The sequence below is a fragment of the Dipodomys merriami genome, unplaced genomic scaffold (assembly GCF_024711535.1).
Source record: "Dipodomys merriami isolate MVZ:Mamm:240054 unplaced genomic scaffold, mDipMer1.0.p SCAF_10, whole genome shotgun sequence".
NCBI classification, from domain to species: Eukaryota; Metazoa; Chordata; class Mammalia; order Rodentia; family Heteromyidae; genus Dipodomys; species Dipodomys merriami.
The window spans coordinates 1964517-1985476 of record NW_027202271.1 but is presented as its reverse complement, the minus strand read 5'-3'; the positions used below and the strand labels follow the sequence as shown (position 1 = coordinate 1985476).

Here is a 20960-nt window from a genome sequence, read left to right as displayed (position 1 = left end):
ACAAGTTAGTTCCCAGTCTTGCTTTTAAATTTTTTTTTTTTAAATTTAAGGAACTATTTTCTAGAAAGCAGACAGTGAGCATTCCCCCCACTCTCCCCCATGCTTGAATGTGGGATCTCCAAAGAAGCTTATATTCCCAGACATAGTCAGGATAACTTCCAGAAGAGTAGCCATGTGGAAGTATGCCTGCAATTCTTGTGGGTTTTTAAAAGTGCCTGGTGTTCCTTGGGACTTCAAGCTGACATGATTTTCCTGAGTCTTTCAGGTAACACTTCCCAATGACTGTGTTGTTTGTTCACTTTAAGATCTAAACAACAGAAATTGAGGTGCTGTCAGGTTAGTACTAAATTCAGGAAGTGCTTTCCTGAGTTGTGCTCACCTCCCTTCGGTTTGTTTTCCTTCTCTTCTAGTATTTTCATAGGTAGTGACTGTCTTGTATTTTGTTTGATGGACTGTATGTATCAAGTTACTGTGTGGGTAGAGACAGATTACTAGACCCTTTTTAACCTTTGTGTGTTTCATCCTTTAAAAAAATTCCCATTGATTTGTATGTATTGAGGATTCAAGTAATTGTTCATTGGTCCTGAGGGCCATCTGCATGGGGTTTTCATGTAGTTACCTATTTTGATTATGTACTCTTCCCAAGGGATCTCCATTTGTGACAAAGCCACAGATAGGACCCTTGTGTAAAACCTGCCCTAGAAACAAAGCAAGGCGTGAGTTTTTATGTTTATCTGATTCCTGGGGTTTGCTGATTTGAAAGTTCTTTAGAAGGTTATCTCCTTTTCCCTGGAGGGGTTGTAGAGTTTTCTGGGGCAGGCAGGACTGCCCATCAACCGGGAAGCAAAGATACAACAGTAGAAGAGAGACAGAAACAGTTTTACTTTAAAGATCATTCAATCAAAAGTCAAATGTGAATATTCGATCAGGACAATTCTTGATCAGATATGATCATCAAAAAGAGGAACTTCTTAGAACTATTACTACCATTTAAACCAATCCTGTATTTTTCTCATGGCAATCATTACTGTCTTTGGAGGAACTAGTCTTTAGGTGCTTGCATGTGGACCTGTCTAGTGGAAAGCAGACCCAGACCTCAGGCCTGATTAGGACAAACATTAACCCAGAAGATGTCCTGTGTGGAGGTCAGGGGGCGATGTCAGGTTAGACGCTGCCTGCAAACCTTGTTTAAATATTACTAATTATTCCAGAAAGTGAGCATAAATATACTTGCTGCTCCTCTGTGTGTGTGCGCATGCATGCATGCATGCCTGTGCCAGTACTGGGATTTGAACTCTGGGCCTCAGGCTCTGGCTTGACTTTTTCACTCAAGGATTGGCACACTACCACTTGAACAATACCTCCATTTTTTACTTTTTGCTGCTTAATTGAGATAAGAGTCTCATGGACTTTCTTTTCTGGTCCTCAGATCGCAGTCTCCCCTGTGTCTGGGATGACAGGTATGCACCATGGTGCCTGGCAGATACTTGCTGTTCTTTATTAACCTTTTGTGCCTGTTTAATTGTCACTACTTATGTGGCCTCAACTCTTATGTTTTAAGAATATTCTACTTTGCAATCCAACATACCCTCATCCTTAAACATAAGGGACAGTTATTAGTTTAGAAATCTTAATATAGAAAGTTTTTAGATTTGTATTATATATAAAATATTGAAGAATAAAAAACTACCCTGTTAATCTAAATTTAGAGGTAATGAAATCCACTTTTCTGCCACACATTGTACAGTTACCCTGGTATAATTAGAATGAACAAAATCCTGATAATCCTCATGATCATAGAGAGTGACCCCCGCCCCCCCCCCCCCCACAACTTGATGCAAGAAGCTGGGGTTATGCAGTTACATGTAAATTCTAGTCTGGGACCTTCTCTCTCCCTGACAGCCACTCTCAGCAAGGTCTGAGTGGAATAAAGATAAAGCACCAGGGCTTTGTCACATCACTGAGCAAGAAGGAAGCTCAAGAGAAGGTCCTCAGAAAAACTGATTAGAAGCTTTTGAGAGTTGGCAAAATTCTGAGGTCTTCAAAGTGTATAAGAAGCTATAGAGAATTACCTGACTGCAGTTACAGTTAAGTTCTCATAAACATCATTGTTGACAATTCCTGGCTCCCCCCCCCCTCTTTTTTTTTTTTTTTATAGTTTTAAGGAGTGGATATAATCCAGACAAAATGGTAAAGAGGAGTCACATTTTTCTACCCTTGACATATAACATGGAATGTTTAAAGGAGAGACATTTCTAGTGGGAGGTTATTTTTTGTACAGCACTTGTGAAGATTTTACAGTGTTTCTTATCTTGATCTTGAATTACTTTCTTTGGTATTTCAGAATGGTTTTTTGGTATGTCTGAAGTTTGAACTTGGGGACTTACACTTGCTAAGCAAATGCTATACCATTTAAACCACCCCTCTCCCTTTTTAGCTCATTTTCAGGTAGGGTCTCCAAGTTTTGCCCTGCCATCCTGGACTGTGATTCTCTCATTTCCATTTCTCACATAGCTGGGATCACAAACCGTATCAAGCTGACATCCCACCCAATTTGACCTCTGAGTACCTAGTGTTACAGATGTAAGCCACCAAGCCTTGGCCAGTACGGCCTTTCTTTAGCTTATTTTGCTTTCCACCAAGTCTTCTTTGCCTATTGAGTCGAACTGATCCTCAGGGAAAAAAAGGTAAGCGAAATGCAGAGAAATGTGGGCACTTTCATGCTTAATATGTAAGAGTGTAGAATAGATGCTAGGAAATAATTGAGGCTTCCCTGCCTCCCCAAAAATATGTGAAGACAAACTATAGCTTGCTTTTGTCACTGGAATAAAAAGAATATACAGTGAAGACGTAGGAGCCAATGTATAACCATTTGACCACTTGGCTTCCTTCTTATTTCCTGATCTGAAGTATCACAGTTTGCTGATATAGAGGTATCTGAGGAGAGGTTTCAGAGAAAAGGTGGTCGTTGAACATTCTTAGGCCTTGTGAGAGCTGGAGGCCCTAAAGTAAGAGAGGAACTTGTAACAGAAGCTGACAATGAATAGCCAGATGTTCCGTGCTATCTGAGACCGGGTGATGAGAAGACGCCAGATGATGAGGAAGAGGACTGTGTTAAAGAGGTAGTAAATATTTCGGAGCCTGGAGGGAAGACAGACACACAAAGTGAACCATGGTATCCAGAAACTGTATTGCCCTAAAGCACACCTGTCTCTTGACTGACCAAGTGTTTATTTAAATAGTCACTGTCTATGGGACTTGAACTCATGGCCTTCATGTCTCATTCCCAAACCATTCCTTCCAGGGAATCAGATTTCTACCACATTCCCCTGACTACTTACTCTTTCTCCTATTCTTCCCAACTTGAAATTATTTTACAAGCATAACCAGTTTATCTTTTCAAAAATACCCTTCGATCTTAAGACCATATCTTAAATCCATGGCTCCTATTAACTAAAGAGTAAATTCTGAAGTTCTTACCCTGGAGTGAGAGAGAGTGTGAATCCATCCTTACCATCTCTGTGCTTTTGGAATTATTCCCTGTGTGCTATAATTCTTTATGCCTCTGAATTTGTGACTGGGAGAGACATACAGAGGTCAAGGGACTTGAGTGGCTAAGTCTCTCTCCACCCTTTTCCCCCTTCTGCAGCATGATCAATTACCCTGAGGTCTGCATCCTGTGCCTCTTTATATAGGGTGCCTCTTTACATAGGGTGCCTGTATTTACTATTGATGGCCATGGAGGATCTACTACTCCCTCCTTTGAGCCTATTTTCTGTGATAGAGATAAGAAAACAGGCTGGGTGCCTGTGGTTCACATCTGTAATCCTAGCTACTCGGGAGGCTGAGATCTGAGGATCACGGTTCAAAGCCAGCCCGGGCAGGAAAGTCTGTAAGACTCTAATCTCCAATAAACCAGCACAAAACCAGAAGTGGCGCTATGGCTGAAGTGGTAGAGCGCTAGCCTTGAGCTGAAGAGCCGAGGGACAGCGCCTAGGCCCTGAGTTCAAGCCCCACGACCAACCAAAAAAAAAAAAATAAAAAACCAAACAAACAGGTAAGGTGCCCGTGGCCCTGTAATACTAGCTGAGATCTAATGTTCCCAGTTCAACAAATCCAAGAGATTCTGGTCTCCAGTTAACCAGCAGAAAGCCAGAGATGGAGATGTGGCTCAAATGGTAAGAGTGCCAGCCTTAAGCAAATAATCTATGGAAGCGTGCAAGGCCCTAAATTTGAGCCTCATTACTGGTGTGCACCCACAACATCCACAATAAGAACTAAAAGAAATCATATCTGCCTCCTTGGGGCGTAGTGAAATATAAAGGAAATCATATTGGAGGGCGAATTGCTTAACCTGCTCAAATTTTGTGTAGTATAAGGTCAGATACAAAGGGGAGGACTCTGCAAATATTCCCTGGGATGATTGGGCTTTTTTTTTTTTTCCCTTTTTGTGTTGATCTTGGGGCTTGAGCTCAGGTCCTGGGCTTTTTTCAAAACTCAAAGCTGGTGTTCTACCACTTGAACCACAGCTTCACTTTCTTGCTTTTTGGTGGTTAATTGGAGATAAGAGTCTCCTTGACTTTCCTGTCCAAGTTGGCTTTGAACCATGATCCTCAGATCTCAGCCTCCAGAATAGCTAGGTTGACAGGTGTAAGCCACTGGTGCCTAGGGTGATTATGCTTACCTTTTTAAGTGTTGCCTTGCTGCTGGGATTCCAGCCATATCTTCTTTCAATAGGTATTTCTTAACTCCCAACACATAATTTTCAGTGTATTCCAACCAGTTCAGCTGGCGCACATCAAAATTGAATACCTGCAAGGAGAGAGAGCATGGCGTTGCCAGAATCGTACCAGTGGGTGATGATTTCTTGATGATTTCTGACCAAGCTCCTTCTACATAAAGAAATGACATTTAGTTTGGGATATCTAGGTTGGATTACAGAGATGTTATTTCAAAGCTTTCTGACAATAAAGATAAGCATTAGGGATACATACACACACACACACACACACACACACACACACACACGTATACATGTATTTTTTTTTGGGGGGGGTCCTGGGGTTTGAACTCTGGGCCTGTCCCTCAACTCTTCACCTCGAGGCCAGCGCTCTACTACTTGAGCCACAGCACTACTTCTGGTTCTATAGTGGTTTATTGGAGATAAGGGTTTCATGGACTTTCCTGCCTAGGCTGGCTTTGATCCTCAGATCTCATCCTCCTGAGTAGCTAGGATTACAGGTATGAGTTACCAGCATAGGTACTGTCTACTGTCCCTTAGCTTTTTTGCTCAAAGGGAGTGCTCTACCACTTGTTCCACAGCTCTACTTCTGGATTTTTTTTTTTTTTTTTTTTTTTTTTTTTTTGCTGGTTAGTTGGAGATAAGAGTCTCCCTGACTTCCCTGCCTGGGCTGGCTTTGAATCATGATCCTCAGATCTCAGCCTCCTGAGTAGCTAGAATTACCAATGGGAGCCCAGTGCCTAGCTCAAATTAACTTTCTAATATTAATATTTATTTTGAGTGAAGGAAGGAGTGACTCATTATACTCATTATCGAATTGTGAAATGGTAACCCGTCTGTGCACCTCAATAATAACAATAAAATTATATTTATTTTGAGGAGTGCTAGAGATGAACCCAGAGCTTTGTATAAACTAAGCCACATATTCTCCCCGAGTTACCTTCCCAAACCTTAACATGAAATCTTGTTCATTTTTTAATTTAAAAAATTTTTGTGCTAGTATTGGTGTTTGAACTCAGTCTCTCACTGTCCTTTATTTTTTTGTTCCAGGCTGGCACAGTACTACTTAAACCACACCTCTACTTCCAGCTTTTTGGTTGTTAATCTGAGATAAGATCACTGGCATTTCTGCCTGAGCTTGTTTTTTGAATCTCAATCCTTAAATCTCAGCCTCTTGAATAGCTAGGATGACAGGTGGTTCCTGGCTGGCACTGGGCCTTTGAGCCCAGGGCCTTGCTGTACTATCGGAGCTGTGCCTCGAACCCCCACTCTACCCCCACTTTTGTTTCTTTTATTTTCAGATGGAATATTAGTTATACTTTGAACTTTTTGCTAGCCTCCAGCCATGATTGTCTTCTTGGGGCCTTCCCAAGTAGCTGGGATTCATAGATGTGAGCATTCATCTGCTCCTTCATATTTTAAAACTAAAAGTGCCTTTCTTGTTGCTATAAAGTTCTTCTATTATTTGATCCTTATAAAAGATGTATATGAGTGCAACCTCATTAAACTGTTCTTTGTTTAGCACTAGTCTTTGATGGAGGATTAGACTGTACCAAATAAGAGACATTGTCAAATCCCAAAAGCCAGTCACCACTCACTTTATTCACTTTAAAACAGGTGCAATGTGTGAGAATGTCGTGTTTATTTTATAACTTGCACCTGTTGTTTATGATTGACTGTTTCCTTTTATCTAGAGAATATTAAGCTTACAACAAATATAATTCAATTTGATACCTTAAAGATTAGTAGTTCTCTAGAGCTATTTATTTTGCCTCTTTTATATGAAAATAAATGTTAAATATTAGTCACCAAGAAACAGTCTTAGACCAAAGAAGGAAGTGATTAAATGTTAGTGGGCCTGTCTAATATTTTGGGCATTCATAAACATTTGTTGGTGGCTCTTGCCTGTAATTCAGGAGGCTGAGTAGCTGAGAATCATGGTTCAAAATCAGCCTGGGCAGGAAAGCCTATGAAACTCTGACTACCCAGCAAAAAGCTGGAAGTAGAGTTGTGGCTCAAGTGGCAGAGTGCTTGTCTTGAGCAAAAAAGCTAAACAACAGTGTGAGGCCCTGAGTTCAAGCTTAGTGACAGCATTTAAAAAAAAAAAAAAGATGGGCTAACAGGAACTGAGAGCTTACTCAAAAAATAAATACTGAGGGTTTACGAAGTGATTGAATTGCAGTGTATGAAATATGAATGCAGAACAGGAATGAAAATTTAACCAATGTCCAAAATGTAGATCTCTTTCCTATATTTAATTTATTTCCTGTGATTGTAGATAAACATGGCCTGGTTTTCTTAACTGACAAACAACTGTCTATAACCAGAACTTCCTTCCTCATCATCTTCTCTCCTTTTCCTCCCTTCCTTTCTCCCTTTTCCTCCCTTCCTTTCTCTCCCTTCCCTCCCTTCCCTTCCTTCCTTCCCTTCCTTCCTTCCCTTCCTTCTCTCCCTTCTTCCCTTCCTTCCTTCTTTCCTTCCTTCCTTCCTTCCTTCCTTCCTTCCTTCCTTCCTTCCTTCCTTCCTTCCTTCCTTCCTTCCTTCCTCCTTTCCTCTCTTCCTCCCATCTTCCTCCCTCCCTCTCATCTTCCTCCCTCCCATCCTTTCTCTCTTTCTTTCTTTGTGCCAGTACTGGGGCTTGAACTCAGGGCTGGGGCTTTATCACTGAGCCACAGCTCTGCTTCTTGCTTTTTGGTAGTTAATTGGAAATAAGAGTCTCATGGACTTTTCTGGCTGGTTTCAAACCTTGATCCCAGATTTTAGCCTCCAGAGTAGCTAGGATTACACCTTCATCGGCTTTACAGGTCAAATACTTCCAAATTCCCAGTGAGAGCTCTCTTACCCTCTGGTCTTCAGGACTTAGCTCTGACATCAGCATTTCGGTATTGTTTGTGCTCCACTCCCAGCTTCGGTTGATGAAATACTCCAGCATGGAGATGGTTCTCAACAGGCGATTCATGAGCTTTGTCATCCTAATGGAGAGAGCAGAGAGGAGGAAATGTCAGAGTGCAGGGGTGCAAATTTTATTTTTTTTTAATTTTTTAATTTTTTTGGGTCCGGTCGTGGGGCCTGAACTCTGGGCCTGGGCACTGTCCCTCAGCTCTTCAGCTCAAGGCTAGCGCTCTACCACTTCCGGCTTTTTTCTTTTTTGCTTATGTGGTGCTGAGGAATCAAACCCAGGGCCTCATGCATGCAAGGCAAGCACTCTACCACTGAGCCACCTCCCCAGCCCCGCAGGGGTGCAAATTTATCCCTCTTCTCTTTCCCCAGCTCATTAGAACTTCCATCAGACACTTCAATACCACCAGATGCCTCTTCTTTTCTATTACTTCTCAAGAATAGCCTATCATCTGTCTGCCTGTGTATCTCTGTCTCTCTATCTCTCCCTTCCGTCCTGTTATTTTGAGATTTGAACTGAAAGGCCTCCCACTTTCCCTCTGCATCCCCACTCAAGATTAGCACTGTACTATTTGAGACACACCTCCACTGCTGGCTTTTTGGTGGTAATTGGAAAGAAGAGTCTCAGACTTTCCTGCCAGGGCTGGCTTGGAACCTCTACTCTCAGATCTCAGCCTCTTGCTTTCTATTCCCTTTGTATTGTAGTAGAAGTTGGAATTCAGAGATAGCAACTGGTTTCATGGCTAAGTGACTGAAACCAGGATTCAAACCTCAGAAGTCTGCCTGCAAAATCCACATTCCTGGGCCCAACCATATCTGTAGCTCTGCTTGTATTATGTAGGTTTTTATAATAAATATGTGTACCTATGGCTACATATATGAAAATATCTGCAAGATGTACACACAGAGAAGCATACAAATTCTCACAGATAAAGGAAAACAAATGGAAAAATGGGCAATTTGCAGAGAAATGTTCAGCGAATGAATGAAAGTCCAGCAATCTGGAGAATAAAAAAAACAAAAGTACAATTCCTTTTCATGAGTATGACAATTAAAAGGATTGATTTTTGTCAAGCATTGATGTGAATGAGAAAAACACTGTTTCGTACCTTCATGCATTTAGGATAGTGAAAATTGAGTCTGGAGAAATTGAGCTAAAAGATTCATGGCCCAACTAGGTGCCAGTGGCTCACTCCTGTCATCCTAGTTACTCAGGAGGCTGAGATCTGAGAATTGTGGTTTGAAGTTAGTCTGGACAGAAAGTCCCTAAGACTTATCTCCAATTAATCATCAGAAAGTCTGAAGTGGTGCTGTGACTCAAGTGGTGGAACACTAGCCTTGAGCAGAAAAGTTCAAGGATAGCACCCAGGTCCTGAGTTCCAACCCCAGGACCAACACACACACACACACACACACACACACACACACACGGTCCAACCCCAGGACCAACACACACACACACACACACACACACACACACACACACACACACACACGGATAGCACCCAGGTCCTGAGTTCCAACCCCAGGACCAGCACACACACACACACACACACACACACACACACACACACACACACACACACACACACACACACGGATAGCACCTAGGTCCTGAGTTCCAACCCCAGGACCAGCACACACACCAAAAAAAAAAAAAAAAAGATTAATGTCTCCTTAATCCAGAAATCTCATGAAGCACACCACAGACATGGTGATACACTGCACAGTAATGAATTGATAGTTGTCACCTCATTCTTGATGGCAGAAAATGACACTGGGTGGAATGCCTCAATGTATAACTACACTGATCAATGCCCATACATTTATATAAAGGCCTTGTCGCTGACACACAGGGACACAGAGTAGAAAAGAGCCTGGCTGGGCAGTCAGGGCAGAGGCCCCTCCCAGAGAGGCTCTGCATCCTCACCGTGGACTTAAGCAGTCCAGTCTAGACCACTGAGCTGATTGGACCTCAAAAGTGTGTACCATTGAACCAGGCATCCAATCAGAAGGGCTAAAGTATGTATGACAAACATGTGGACTATATGAAGCCTCTGATTGGCTCTCAGGGCTGCTACAGCCCCCAGGCTGTCCAATGATCTTGAGATTTACATAGCTTTCTCCTAGAGAGACCTCCTTCATCTTGCACACCCACCCCAGGCAGTGCCCTCCTTTGCAACCCTCCTATCTACCAGGAGCTCTGCTTAGCTTTTTCTCCAATAAATCACTGCGGTTTAATTTCTCTGTCTGTGGACTCATTATTCACCATCAAGACAGGCCCTGATTTAGGTATGGCCATTTGTCAGTATCAAACCAGCTGAAGGAAAAAGATTTAGGATTTGAGCTTTTCCTTCCACAAAAGTCACTGTTAAAAATTTCTATCAGAAAAAAGAACAGCTCCTTTTTTAGTACAAATTAATTTCTTATAAACAAAACACATGGACTGCTTTGGACTCTCCCTCGACTTTTTTTTTCTTTTTACACATCGAACTTAAATTCTTTTTGATCCACATCTTCCTATTTGGGAGGCTTTAGCATTCCTGCCCATCATGTTGGCTTTATTCTTCATTGCCCATTTTTTCTTTTGGTCAGGGGGAGAGTCGATTAAGTCCTGGGGCTTGAACTCAGATTCTGAGCAGTCCCTGAGCTTCTTTGCTCAAGACTAGCACTCTACCACTCGAGCCACAGCTCCACTTCTGGTTGGTTTAGGGAGATGTGTCAGCCTTTCCTGCCCAACTGGCTTGGAATCAAGATCCCTGGATCTCAGCCTCCTGAGTAGCTAGGATGCCAGGGCATGCCCATCTATTTTTAATAAACTACATTCAGATTGTTTTCCTATGGTCATATTATCATTTTCTCTTGCAGAAGTCTTAAATGAGCTCCCTGAAAACATGAATTAGCTTAATATGGATGAAAAATATTCTGAGACAGACTTCTTCCTTTCTAAAGGGGCTAGTAAAATGATTTATGTTTTGATTCTTATATGTGAAAGAGAGAGTACTGGAGCTTGAACTCAAGGCCTCATAGTTTTTTTGGCTTTTTTTGTGTGTGTGTGTGCCAGTCCTGGGGCTTGAACTTAGAGCCTGGGCACTGTCCCTGGGTTTTGTGCTCAAGGCTAGTGCTCTATCAACTGAACCATAGCTCCACTACCTGCTTTTTTGGGGTACTATTATTGAAAATAGCAGTCTCATGAGCCTCAGATCTTAGCCTCCTGACTAGCTAGGGTTACAGGTGTGAACCACTGGTGCCTGTGTTCTTCACAGAAAAAAAAAAACTAGATGTCAAAGGCAGAGGACCCAGTTGACCCATGGAGGGAGGAGTTCAGGCCTTGAAGTGGCCTGGTGGTTAATTGGAGATAAAAGTCTCAGCCTTTATTGCTAGGGATGGCTTTGAGTCTCCATTGTTGGATCACAGCTTCCTGAGTGCTAGGATTACAGGCATGAGCCACCAGTACCCAGCTTCTAGTTTCGCTAAGGCTGGCACTCTACCACTTGAGCCATACCTCCATTTCCTCATTTTGCTGTTAATTGGAGATAAGTTTCTAGGATTTGTGTCTGTTCAGGCTGGTTCCTAACAGTGATCCTCAGATCTCAGCCACCAGCGCCAGCTACATGTAACTGTGGTAATTACAGTGGTGACTCCCCTAACCACTAACTCCAGTCAAGTGAGAATGAGATTTGTGAGAAAGGGATTTGTTCCAGGCTTGCACCACTAGAGGGTGACAGAACTGCCCTCTTCATTCTCTTAGGTGGCAGTAAGTGGAGTTCATAATGCTGGCATGGACACTATGATGGACACATCCTTGGCTCATCCTCGTCCCTTCCTGACGTCATTCACACTTGTTCCCTCGCTTTTCATCTTTAAGGTCACCATGCAATATTCTTAGCCCTGTGCAGGAGACTTAGGATTACTGTAAAGTTTAATGTTGCACCCTATTCAGAAAATCCCAGTGACAGCCTCATTTGCGCTTCATCTAAACAACTACTTTCTAAAAATTTCAAGCAGATTTCTTTCTTTTTGTCCTCCTTTTTCCTCTCCCCTCCTTCCCTCTTCTTTCTCCTTCCTTTTCACTTTTTCTTTTTCACTCCTTCTTTTTCTTTTCCTTCTTTTCTTTCATGCCATCCCAAGGCTTGAGCTCAGGGTCTGGGCTCTGTCCCTGAGTTTTTTGTTTTTGTTTTGTTCTTGAGGCCTGACCTGTGGGCCTGGGTGCTGTCCCTCAGCTCTTCAGCTCAAGGCTAGTGCTCTACCGCTTGAGCCACAGCACCACTTCCAGCTTTTTCTGCTTATGTAGTGCTGAGGAATCAAACCCAGGGCCTCATGCATGCAAGGCAAGCACTCTACCACTGAGCCACCTTCCCAGCCCCTGTCCCTGAGCTTGTTTTGTTCAAGACTAGCTAGCCACAGCTCCACTTGCTGCTTTTTTGTTAATTTAGTGGAGATAAGAGTCTCACAGACTTTCCTCCATTCATGATCCTCGGACCTCAGCCTCCTGAGTAGCTAGGATTACAGGCATGAATCACCTGTGCCTGGCTAAAGAAAGTCAATATTAAGAAATTTGCTTGAAGCCAGGTGGCTCACACTTATAACCACAACTACTCAGGAAGCTGACATCTGAAGATCATGGTTCAAACCCAGCACAAGTACACAACTCTAGTAGACTCTTATCTCAAATTAACCATTAAAACTGGGAGTAGAACTGCAGCTCAAAGTGGTAGAGCACTAGCCTTGAGCAGTAAAGCTCAGGGACAGCCCCTAGGCCCTGAGTTCAAGTCCCAGTATTGGTGTATGCATACACACACACACACACACACACACACACACACACACACACACATCTATTATAGAGGGCTTTAAGGGAAAGAGCGGTTTGTTACTTGTTATGACTAGAGTTTGTGTTCCCAGTGGTATGTGTGTGTGTGACTCTCTTGTCTCCTTCGATCATTGGCTGCAAGGAGGACTAATGACTCTGAAAGTCTCTTATGCCATGCTGCCCCAGCCCCACAGCCCTGGCTTCTCACTTGGGTTTCCTTCCGGTGAGTCGCAGGTAGAAGTCATAGATGATGGCCGGGGCCCAGTGGCTCACTGCGTTCCAGTACTGTATTGAGAAGTTGTTGGTTGTGAAGTCAGCATTTGGTCTTCTGAAAGCTTTCTCAAATGGGACTTTTTCAAAGGTTGCCAAGACTTGGAATCCTAGGGGTAGGCGTGGGGAGTAGAAAAAGTGTGAAGTCTTAAAGCTTAGCAGCCATTCTATTGGAAGGCATTACCATGTGTCGAAGTATCAACAATGGAGGACTTGCTGTGTAGTCAGGAAGGCAGCCAGGCACCGGTGGCTTGCACCTGTTACCCTAGTTACTCAGGAGGCTGGGATCTGAAGATTGCCATTTAAAGCCAGCCTGGAGCCAGATGCTGGTGGCTCACGCCTGTAATCCTAGCTACTCAGGAGGCTGAGATCTGAGGATCGCAGTTCAAAGCCAGCCCGGGCAGGAGAGACCATGAGACTCCTATCTCCAATAAAACCACCAGAAAAGCAGAAGTGGCGCTGTAGCTCAAGTGGTAGAGCGCTCGCCTTGAGCTGAAGAGCTGAGGGACAGCACCCAGGCCCATAGTTCAAGCCCCACGACCGACCAAAAAAAAAAAAAAAAAAAAAAAAAAAAAAAAAGCCAGCCTGGGTAGGAATGTCTGTGAGACTCTTATCTCCAAGTAATCACCAAAAAGCCTGAAGTAGAGCTGTGGCTTAAGTGATAGAGTACTAGCCTTGAGCTCAGGGACAGCACCCAGGTCCTGAGTTCAAGCCCCAGGACTGATGCAAAAGAAAAAAATATGCAATTTCCACTAGGCACTGGTTACTTTCAAGCTTACACTTGCTTTAAACATGCAAGGTAAGTGAGCTTCATGACTCAAGAACAAAGGAGTACTATCATCTGATTTCCTCACTTTCCTTGGCCATTGGTGATTTCACCTTCTTTGCAATACACCATGAGGGAAGAGTGGTCACTCCACAGAAGGGAAGAATTTATCATTAACATAGTTGGAAATTCACAACTTTTACTTGGTTTTCTTTTTTCTTTTTTCTTTTTTTTTGTGTCGGTAGTGGGGCTTGAACTCTGGGCTTGGACACTGTGCCTCGGCTCTTCAGCTCAAGGTGAGCGCTCTACCACTTGAGCTATAGCGCTACTTCCAGTTTTCTTATTTTTTAAAATCTCTGAGGCCAATGGGCCCTTCATCTTTTATATTATACCATAATCCTACTGACTTGTTTCTTTCATATACCACAGTACATTCTAGTGAATTATAACAATTTACAATTACATTTTTTCCACTCTTTTTTTTTTTTGCTGGTCCTGAGGGTTGAACTCAGGACCTGGGTGCCATCCTAAAGTTTTTATGCTCAAGGCTAGTGTTCTACCACTTGAGCCACAGCTCTATGAATGGCTTTTTTTTTTTTTTAAGGTTTATGGAGATAAGAGTCTCAGATTTTGGTGTCTGCTGGCTTCGAACCACCATCCTCAGATCTTGGCCTCCTGAGGAGCTAGGATTACATGTGTGAGCCACCAGCACCAGCTCTTTTTTTGTGTGGTTTGAACTCAGGCCCTGGGTGCTGTCCCTTAGCTTTTCGACTCAAGGTTGGTGCTCTACCACTTCAGCTATACCTCTCCTTATGACGTTTTGCTGGTTAATTGGGGATAAGAGCCACGGACTTTCCTTTGTAAGCCACCTTCAAACTATGATCACCATATGTCAGCCGCCTAAGTAGGCATCCAGCCTATTTTCTCTCTACCAATTATAGTTTGTTTTTGCTATTCTCTATGAGTCACTCTAACTTCTTCCCAAGTCAAGCACTAATAGCCCTGCAGTTCCATTGCCAATGGCACTCACCCATCTTGGTCCATTTACATGGATTGAGACTCCCAGATGTACAGTGGTAGATTAATGTTGTTTTAGGTCTGGAGGATGACATAAAAGTTAGAAAAATTAAAACAAAATGAAAAGCAATGAAAGAGAAGAGAAAATAACATTAAGATAGTATGACTCAGCTGGACACAGTGGCTCACACCTAGCTACTCAGGGGGCTGAGATCTGAGGATCATGGTTCAAAGCCATTCTGGGCAGGAAAGTTCATGAGATTCCTATCTCCAATTAACCACCAGAAAAGCCAGAAGTGGTGCTGTGGCTCAAGTGGTAGAGTGCTAACCTTGAGTACAAAAGCTCAGGGACAACATCTAGGCCCTGAGTTCAAGCCCCAGTACCAGCAACCACACATACACAACACACACACACACACACACACACACACACACACACACACACACACACACACGGGAAATACAACAACGTGTGAAACATTTCTATTTTCATATCCTTTTTGAGTTAAAGACAAACAAAAGTGTGTGTGTGTGTGTGTGTGTGTGTGTGTGTGTGTGTGTTTGTTTGTTCATGTAAGCCAACAAACAGGTGAGACATTGTAGAGTATCTTGTTCACATAAGAACATTTTAATTCTGTGCATCATTTACAAACAAATATAGAAGTCACTATTTTTTGTGTTGGTGTTAGGATTTGATCTCAGGGTCTCACTTTTTTTTCTCAAGGCTCGTGTTCTACCACTTGACTTCCTGTTTCCCAAGCCACTTATCTTTGCTTTCTATGTTCCTATCTGTGGTAGTTTAAACTCAGCATTTACTAGGAACAAGAAATACAAAATATTTGACTTTTCTCTCCTTTGACTTATAAAAGGAACCTGTGGTGTAGGTAACTGATTGGAAAGAAAAGCTTTTTGGTTATCAAGAATATTATATAATCAGGTGCCAGTATAATCCCAGCTACTCAGGAGACTGAGATCTAAGGATTGAGGTTGAAGGTTAGTCTGAACAGAAAAGTTCATGAGACTCTTATTTCCAGTGAACCACCAGAAAAGCAAGAAGTTGAGCTGTGGCTCAAGTAGCTAAGCACTAGCCTTGAGCAAAAAAGCTCAGGGACAGTACCTGGGCACTGAATTCAGGCCCCAGGACCAGCACCAAAACAAACGAATATTGTTTAAATGATTCCTATGACATGTTACTTAATGATCAGACCAAATCCCAAGCAACAGTTACACAACTCAATAAAGGTATAGCATATTGGTAAGTAGACAAAACGTTGAAACAAACACATGGTCCCTTTTGCTGTCTTCGGCAGTAAAACACCTATGTTTTGTAAATGTGGCTATCACCCACCTCAGCCTCATGGCATCCTCACCTGTGGACTGCAGTGTACCAGCCCACTGCAAGGGTAAGATTCACCACCGTGTCCACTGGAATCACATCTGCCACAGCCATGGGGTTTGCACGAATGGACCGCAGGAACCCTTTCCCAGCCTTTACAGGATGAAGCCCAGATAACATCAAACCATAACATTAAATACAAACTGTAATGCTTAATAGGAAACCATACTATTAAATTTAGCTGTGGTATTTAATGTGAAGCCATAATATTAAATATTAGATCTAGCCACAGCTAAATTTCAATTCTACAGATGGCATCAGTACTATTGGGAAAGCAGCAAACTTTGATTTATGGCTTCCTAAATTCTTGTATGATGTCTGACCTCTCTGTCCAGTTCATAGCAAGAGCCAACATTTCCATGAACACTAGTGCTTACTAGATTTCTTTAGGAAATGTCAAATTTGGGTGAAATCAATGTACTTAATTAAGGAACCAACACCAGGACTAAGTTTTCACATCTGCAAATTAATTCATAAGGTTTTTGAGTCTTGAACTCAGGGCCTGGGCATGGTCCCTGAACTCTTTTGCTCAAGGCCAGCACTCTACTACTTTGAGCCATAGCACCACTTCCGGTTTTCTGGTGGTTAATTGGAGATAAGTCTCATGGACTTTCCTGCCCTGGCTGGCTTTGAACCATGAGCCTCAGGTCTCAGCCTCCTGAAAAGGATTATAGGCATGAACCACCAGTGCCCTGCTTCATATTTTAAGAATTAAGGTTTCCTGCTAGGTGCTATGGCTCATGCTTATAATCCCAACTATTCAGGAGGCTGAGATGTGAGGATTGCAGTGTGAAGCCAGCCCAGGCAGGAAAGTCGTAAGACTCATCTCCAATTAACCAGCAAAAAACTGGAAGTGAGGGTGTGGCACCAGCTTTGAGTACAAACACTAAGGGACAACACACAGGCCCTGGGTTCAAGACCACAAACACAAAAATAGCAAACAAGAACAAAATTAAAAAGCCAAACAAAAAGCAGCAAAAAGAAGAAATACCCTCATCTTGTGGTAAGGAAAGGAAAATTCTCAATGTTCAAACCCTTTGAAAGACTAAAACATTGCAATTGTCTCCTTTTTTAGTGTTTAAGCAGATAATGAAGCTCTCACAGAATAAAAGCAGTGGCATCCTGTGTGTGTGTGTGTGTGTGTGTGTGTGTGTGTGTGTGTGTGTGTGTGTGTGTGTGTGTAGTAAAGTGGAGATATGTTGTTCTAATTGTTACTACAGTGACATTTATGGGTGGGGTTTTTTTGATTCATGAAATTTAAGATAAGGAGAATGTTGTCATTCCTTCTCTACTACATTACAAACAGTTACTTCCTCTCCATTATACATACGGCAATAATCAATCCACTGGGTCCATTTAGGTTATCAACCCAACCCTACAAAAAAAAAAAGGAAATTTCTATTGGTTAATGCATTTAGGAAAAATATTATTAAGTATAATATCTGCATATATATATATATATATATGTATGTATGTATATGTATTTGTGTTTGTCCTGGGCTTCAACTCAGGGTCTGGCCACTGTCCTTGAGCTCTTTCACTCAAGGATAGTGCTCTACAACTTAGAGCCACAATTCCACTTCCAGTTTTCTGGTGGATAATTGCAGGTAAGAATCTCATGGACTTTCCTGCCCAGGCTGGCTTTAAACCATGACCCTCAGATCTCAGCCTCCTGAATCACTGGGATTGCGGGTATGAGCTCCTGGTGCCTGGCTGCAGTGCAGTCTTGCTAAGGTTTTGACTGGAGTGCTGAGACCAACTATTCACTAAGTCTAAACACCAAAATAACACCAGAGACAAAGTACTGGCAAATCTTAACATTTTATTCAACTGTAAGAATAAAAATCTTGCTCACAGTGATTTTCATAATTAGAGGTATGAGTGGCTTCCTGGATTATTATTATTATGATTCAGTCTTAGTATGATCTTCTAACAAATTCATCAAAAGTAATTTTCTCCCTCAGGGGCCTGATTTTATCTGCTGAACAAAACACTTCAACAAGGTGTTGGTGGAGCACGCTGAAATCCTAGCTACTCAGGAGGCTGTGGTCTATCAGAAGCCAGCCTGGCTAGAAATGTCTGTGAGACTCTTCTTTCCAATGAACCAGCCAAAAAACGGAAGTGGAGCTGTAGCTGAAGTGATATAGCACCAGCCTTGAGTGCTAAAGGGACAGCACAGAGCCCTGAGTTCAAGTCCTAGTACTGACACACAGAAACATTAGGGATATAATGGTATATGGAGTTAAAACCAAACTAGTCCCTAGTGAAGAAAGTGGAGTTTTCCTGTTCACCACCGCAGTGATGGTACTTTTCAGTTTAGCCATGAAGAACATTCTGGTATAGTGCAAGGATAATGAGAAGCATAAGTTGTGAAACTATGGGGATTTTGAGATGAGAGTTAGAGGATATTTAAGGACTCCAACTCCACCTAGTTTGTTTATTTATGCCTTTATTTGTGTGGTACTGAGGCTTGATCTTGGGACCTGGATGCCTTTTCTGTCCAAGGCTTCCAGTCTACCATCCGAGCCACAGCTCCACTTTCAGCTTTCTGGTGGTTAACTGGTGATAACATTCTCTCTGATTTGCCTGCCCTGACTGTCTTTGAACCATGATCCTCCTATCTCAGCCTCCTGAGTAGCTAGGATTACAGGCATGAGCCTCCAGTGTGGGGCAGTCACAGCAGCTCTCAATGGAGCCCTGATCAATGGCTTTCCCATTCACTTAGCTGTGCTCAGCTCTAAATCCCAAGGAGCAGGGGTTGGCCTGGGGTGGGGAGGAGGAGGGCGGGCAGAGGCACTGCATGGGAAGGCCCAGGTGGTGGGAGGCCAGCGGGAGGAGGTGGCTCACTTACCGGGAAGGGCTCCTGCCAGGTGGCGCCCACGATGGAGGGCCTGATGATGGCCACGTTCAAGTTTTGGCCTTCCTGCTGGATCACTGTCTCCCCCAAGGCCTTGGTGTAGGTGTACGTGTTGGGCCGATCCCCGATGAGCTTGGGAGTGATATCGTCAATAATCTTGTCATCTAACCACCTGTTGGGAGACAGAATTCTGACAGTGGCAGGCCTCAGGGACAGGAGGAGAGGAGCCCTGGAGAACTGAGAACGAGTCCTGCCACCCCTGGGCCGGTGACAGCACTGGGGACGAAGGAGCAATCCTGTTCTAACCTCAGGCAGATCTTACGCTGTCCTTCCTCATAGGCAAGCAGATGAATGCAACAGATAGCCAGTCTACTTTTCTTTTCTTTTTGTCGGTCGTGGAGCTTGAACTCAGGGACTGGGTGCTGTCCCCGAGTTTGGGGTTTGTTTGTTTTTTTTATTTTCTTTGCTCAAGACTAGCGCTCTACCACTTCAGCCACAGCTCCATTTCCAGCTTTTTGGTGGTTAATTGGGAAAAAGTGTCTCAAGGACTTTCCTATCCATGCTGGTTTCAAATTGTGATCCTCAGATCCTGGGTAGCTGGGGCTACAGGCATGAACCATCAGCTCTGGGCTTGGATCATGGACAATCTTAACTGGCAGGGCTTGGCACCTATGACCACGTTATTTGAGCATTCAAGATGTATTTGGGACTAAGATTTACTGAGAATCATGATTCTGAATTTTAAGTACTCATTTGTTACTGAAGTGGAATGTAAAGATCGTCTTTAATGTTTTATTTTTCCTTGATTTATTTATCACATTGTTGGCAAGAATGGGATTTGAGCTCTGCCTCATGCTTGGTTGACAGGCACCCTACTACTTGAGCCATTCCTCCAGCCCTGCTTTTGCTGGTTATTTTGGAGATTGAGTCTGGCAAACTTTCTGCCTCAAATTTTAATCCACCATTTCTCTGCCTCCTGAGTAACTAGGAGTATAGATGTGAGCCACTGATGCACAACTCAGGTTCTTCTTCGTGGTTGTTGTTCACTGAGCTTGAACTCAGAACTTGAGCACTGTCCCTAAGCTTTTTTGCTAAACGCTAGCGCTCTACCATTTGAGCCACAGCGCCATTTCTAGTTTTCTGGTAGTAAATGAGAAATAAGAGTCTCACAGACTTTCCTGCCTCGTCTGGCTTTGAACTGTGATCCTCAGATCTCAGCCTCCTGAGTAGCTAGGGTGACAGGTGTGAGCCACCAGCACCTGGCTTCAAATGCTTTTTGATTAAAGTTGAAAAAGGGTGTTTTGAGAAGTTCCTACAACTAAAATCAGCCCTATGTGTATACAGATGCAGCAGCTACTTCAATGTGCATGGTCAGCAGACGGCCACGGGCTGCTAAGAATAACATAGGGTCTCCCCATCTTTATGAGGATACAGCTTTTTTTCAGGATCGCAGGGGACTGGATCCAGGCTCCTTGAAGATGCTAAAGTCAACAGTTGCTCAAGTCTCTTCCATAAAATGGTGCATCTAACTTTAATTTTTTATATTTTAAAATACAATTTTATTGTTACTATTAAGGTGTTGAACAGAGGGGCTACTGGCTCATCAGTCAGGTAATTAGTATACTTCCTTTTTGGACAATGTCACCTCTATGTCCCTTTGCTCTTCCCCCTCCCATCCCTGTCCATAACTTACACAGTTCATTTTCCACATATTGCATACTGAATAGCAGGATTGCATTTGCTCACCCTTTTATTTTGCTTTTGAGACAGACTTGCTAACTTTGGCTGCACTGACCTCAAACTGTACTGGCCTTTGAAGTAGCTAGGATTACAGGCATGCACTACTAAACCTACTAGATTATTTATATCTAGTACAATGGAAATGTAAATCCTTGCTATAGATTATCGTATAAGGGATAATGGCAATAAAAATCGATCTACATTAGTACAGGGTAACTTTTTTAAAAATTTGTTTTTGTTGATTGTGGGGCTTGGACTCTGGGCTTGGGCGCTGTTCCTGCGCTCTTCAGCTCAAGGGGAGCGCTCTACCATTTGAGCCACAGTGCCACTTCCGGTTTCCTAGTGGTTTATTGGAGATAAGAGTCTTACGGACTTTCCTGCCTGGGCTGGCTTTGAACCGCGATCCTCAGATCCCAGCCTCCTGAGTAGCTAGGATTATAGGTGTGAGCCACCGGCGCCCAG

At 43.0% G+C, this 20960-nt stretch overlaps 1 protein-coding gene across 4 annotated transcripts in view; it reads right to left on the bottom strand.

Annotated features, from left to right (window-relative positions):
- Nucleotides 1–1830: 1830 nt before the first annotated feature.
- Far2 (fatty acyl-CoA reductase 2) overlaps nucleotides 1831–20960 on the bottom strand; it is a 77769-nt gene continuing 58639 nt past the window's right edge. For all 4 annotated transcript variants that reach the window (XM_070038193.1, XM_070038220.1, XM_070038202.1 and 1 more), the window contains exons 5-12: nucleotides 18753–18930; nucleotides 17232–17276; nucleotides 15876–15994; nucleotides 14519–14586; nucleotides 12661–12832; nucleotides 7584–7713; nucleotides 4685–4812; nucleotides 1831–3141 (exon numbers count right to left, since the gene is read on the bottom strand). In XM_070038193.1, the coding sequence (XP_069894294.1) occupies nucleotides 2979–3141; nucleotides 4685–4812; nucleotides 7584–7713; nucleotides 12661–12832; nucleotides 14519–14586; nucleotides 15876–15994; nucleotides 17232–17276; nucleotides 18753–18930 (1003 nt within the window). In that variant the 3' untranslated portion in view covers nucleotides 1831–2978. The remainder of the gene's footprint in view (nucleotides 3142–4684; nucleotides 4813–7583; nucleotides 7714–12660; nucleotides 12833–14518; nucleotides 14587–15875; nucleotides 15995–17231; nucleotides 17277–18752; nucleotides 18931–20960) is intronic.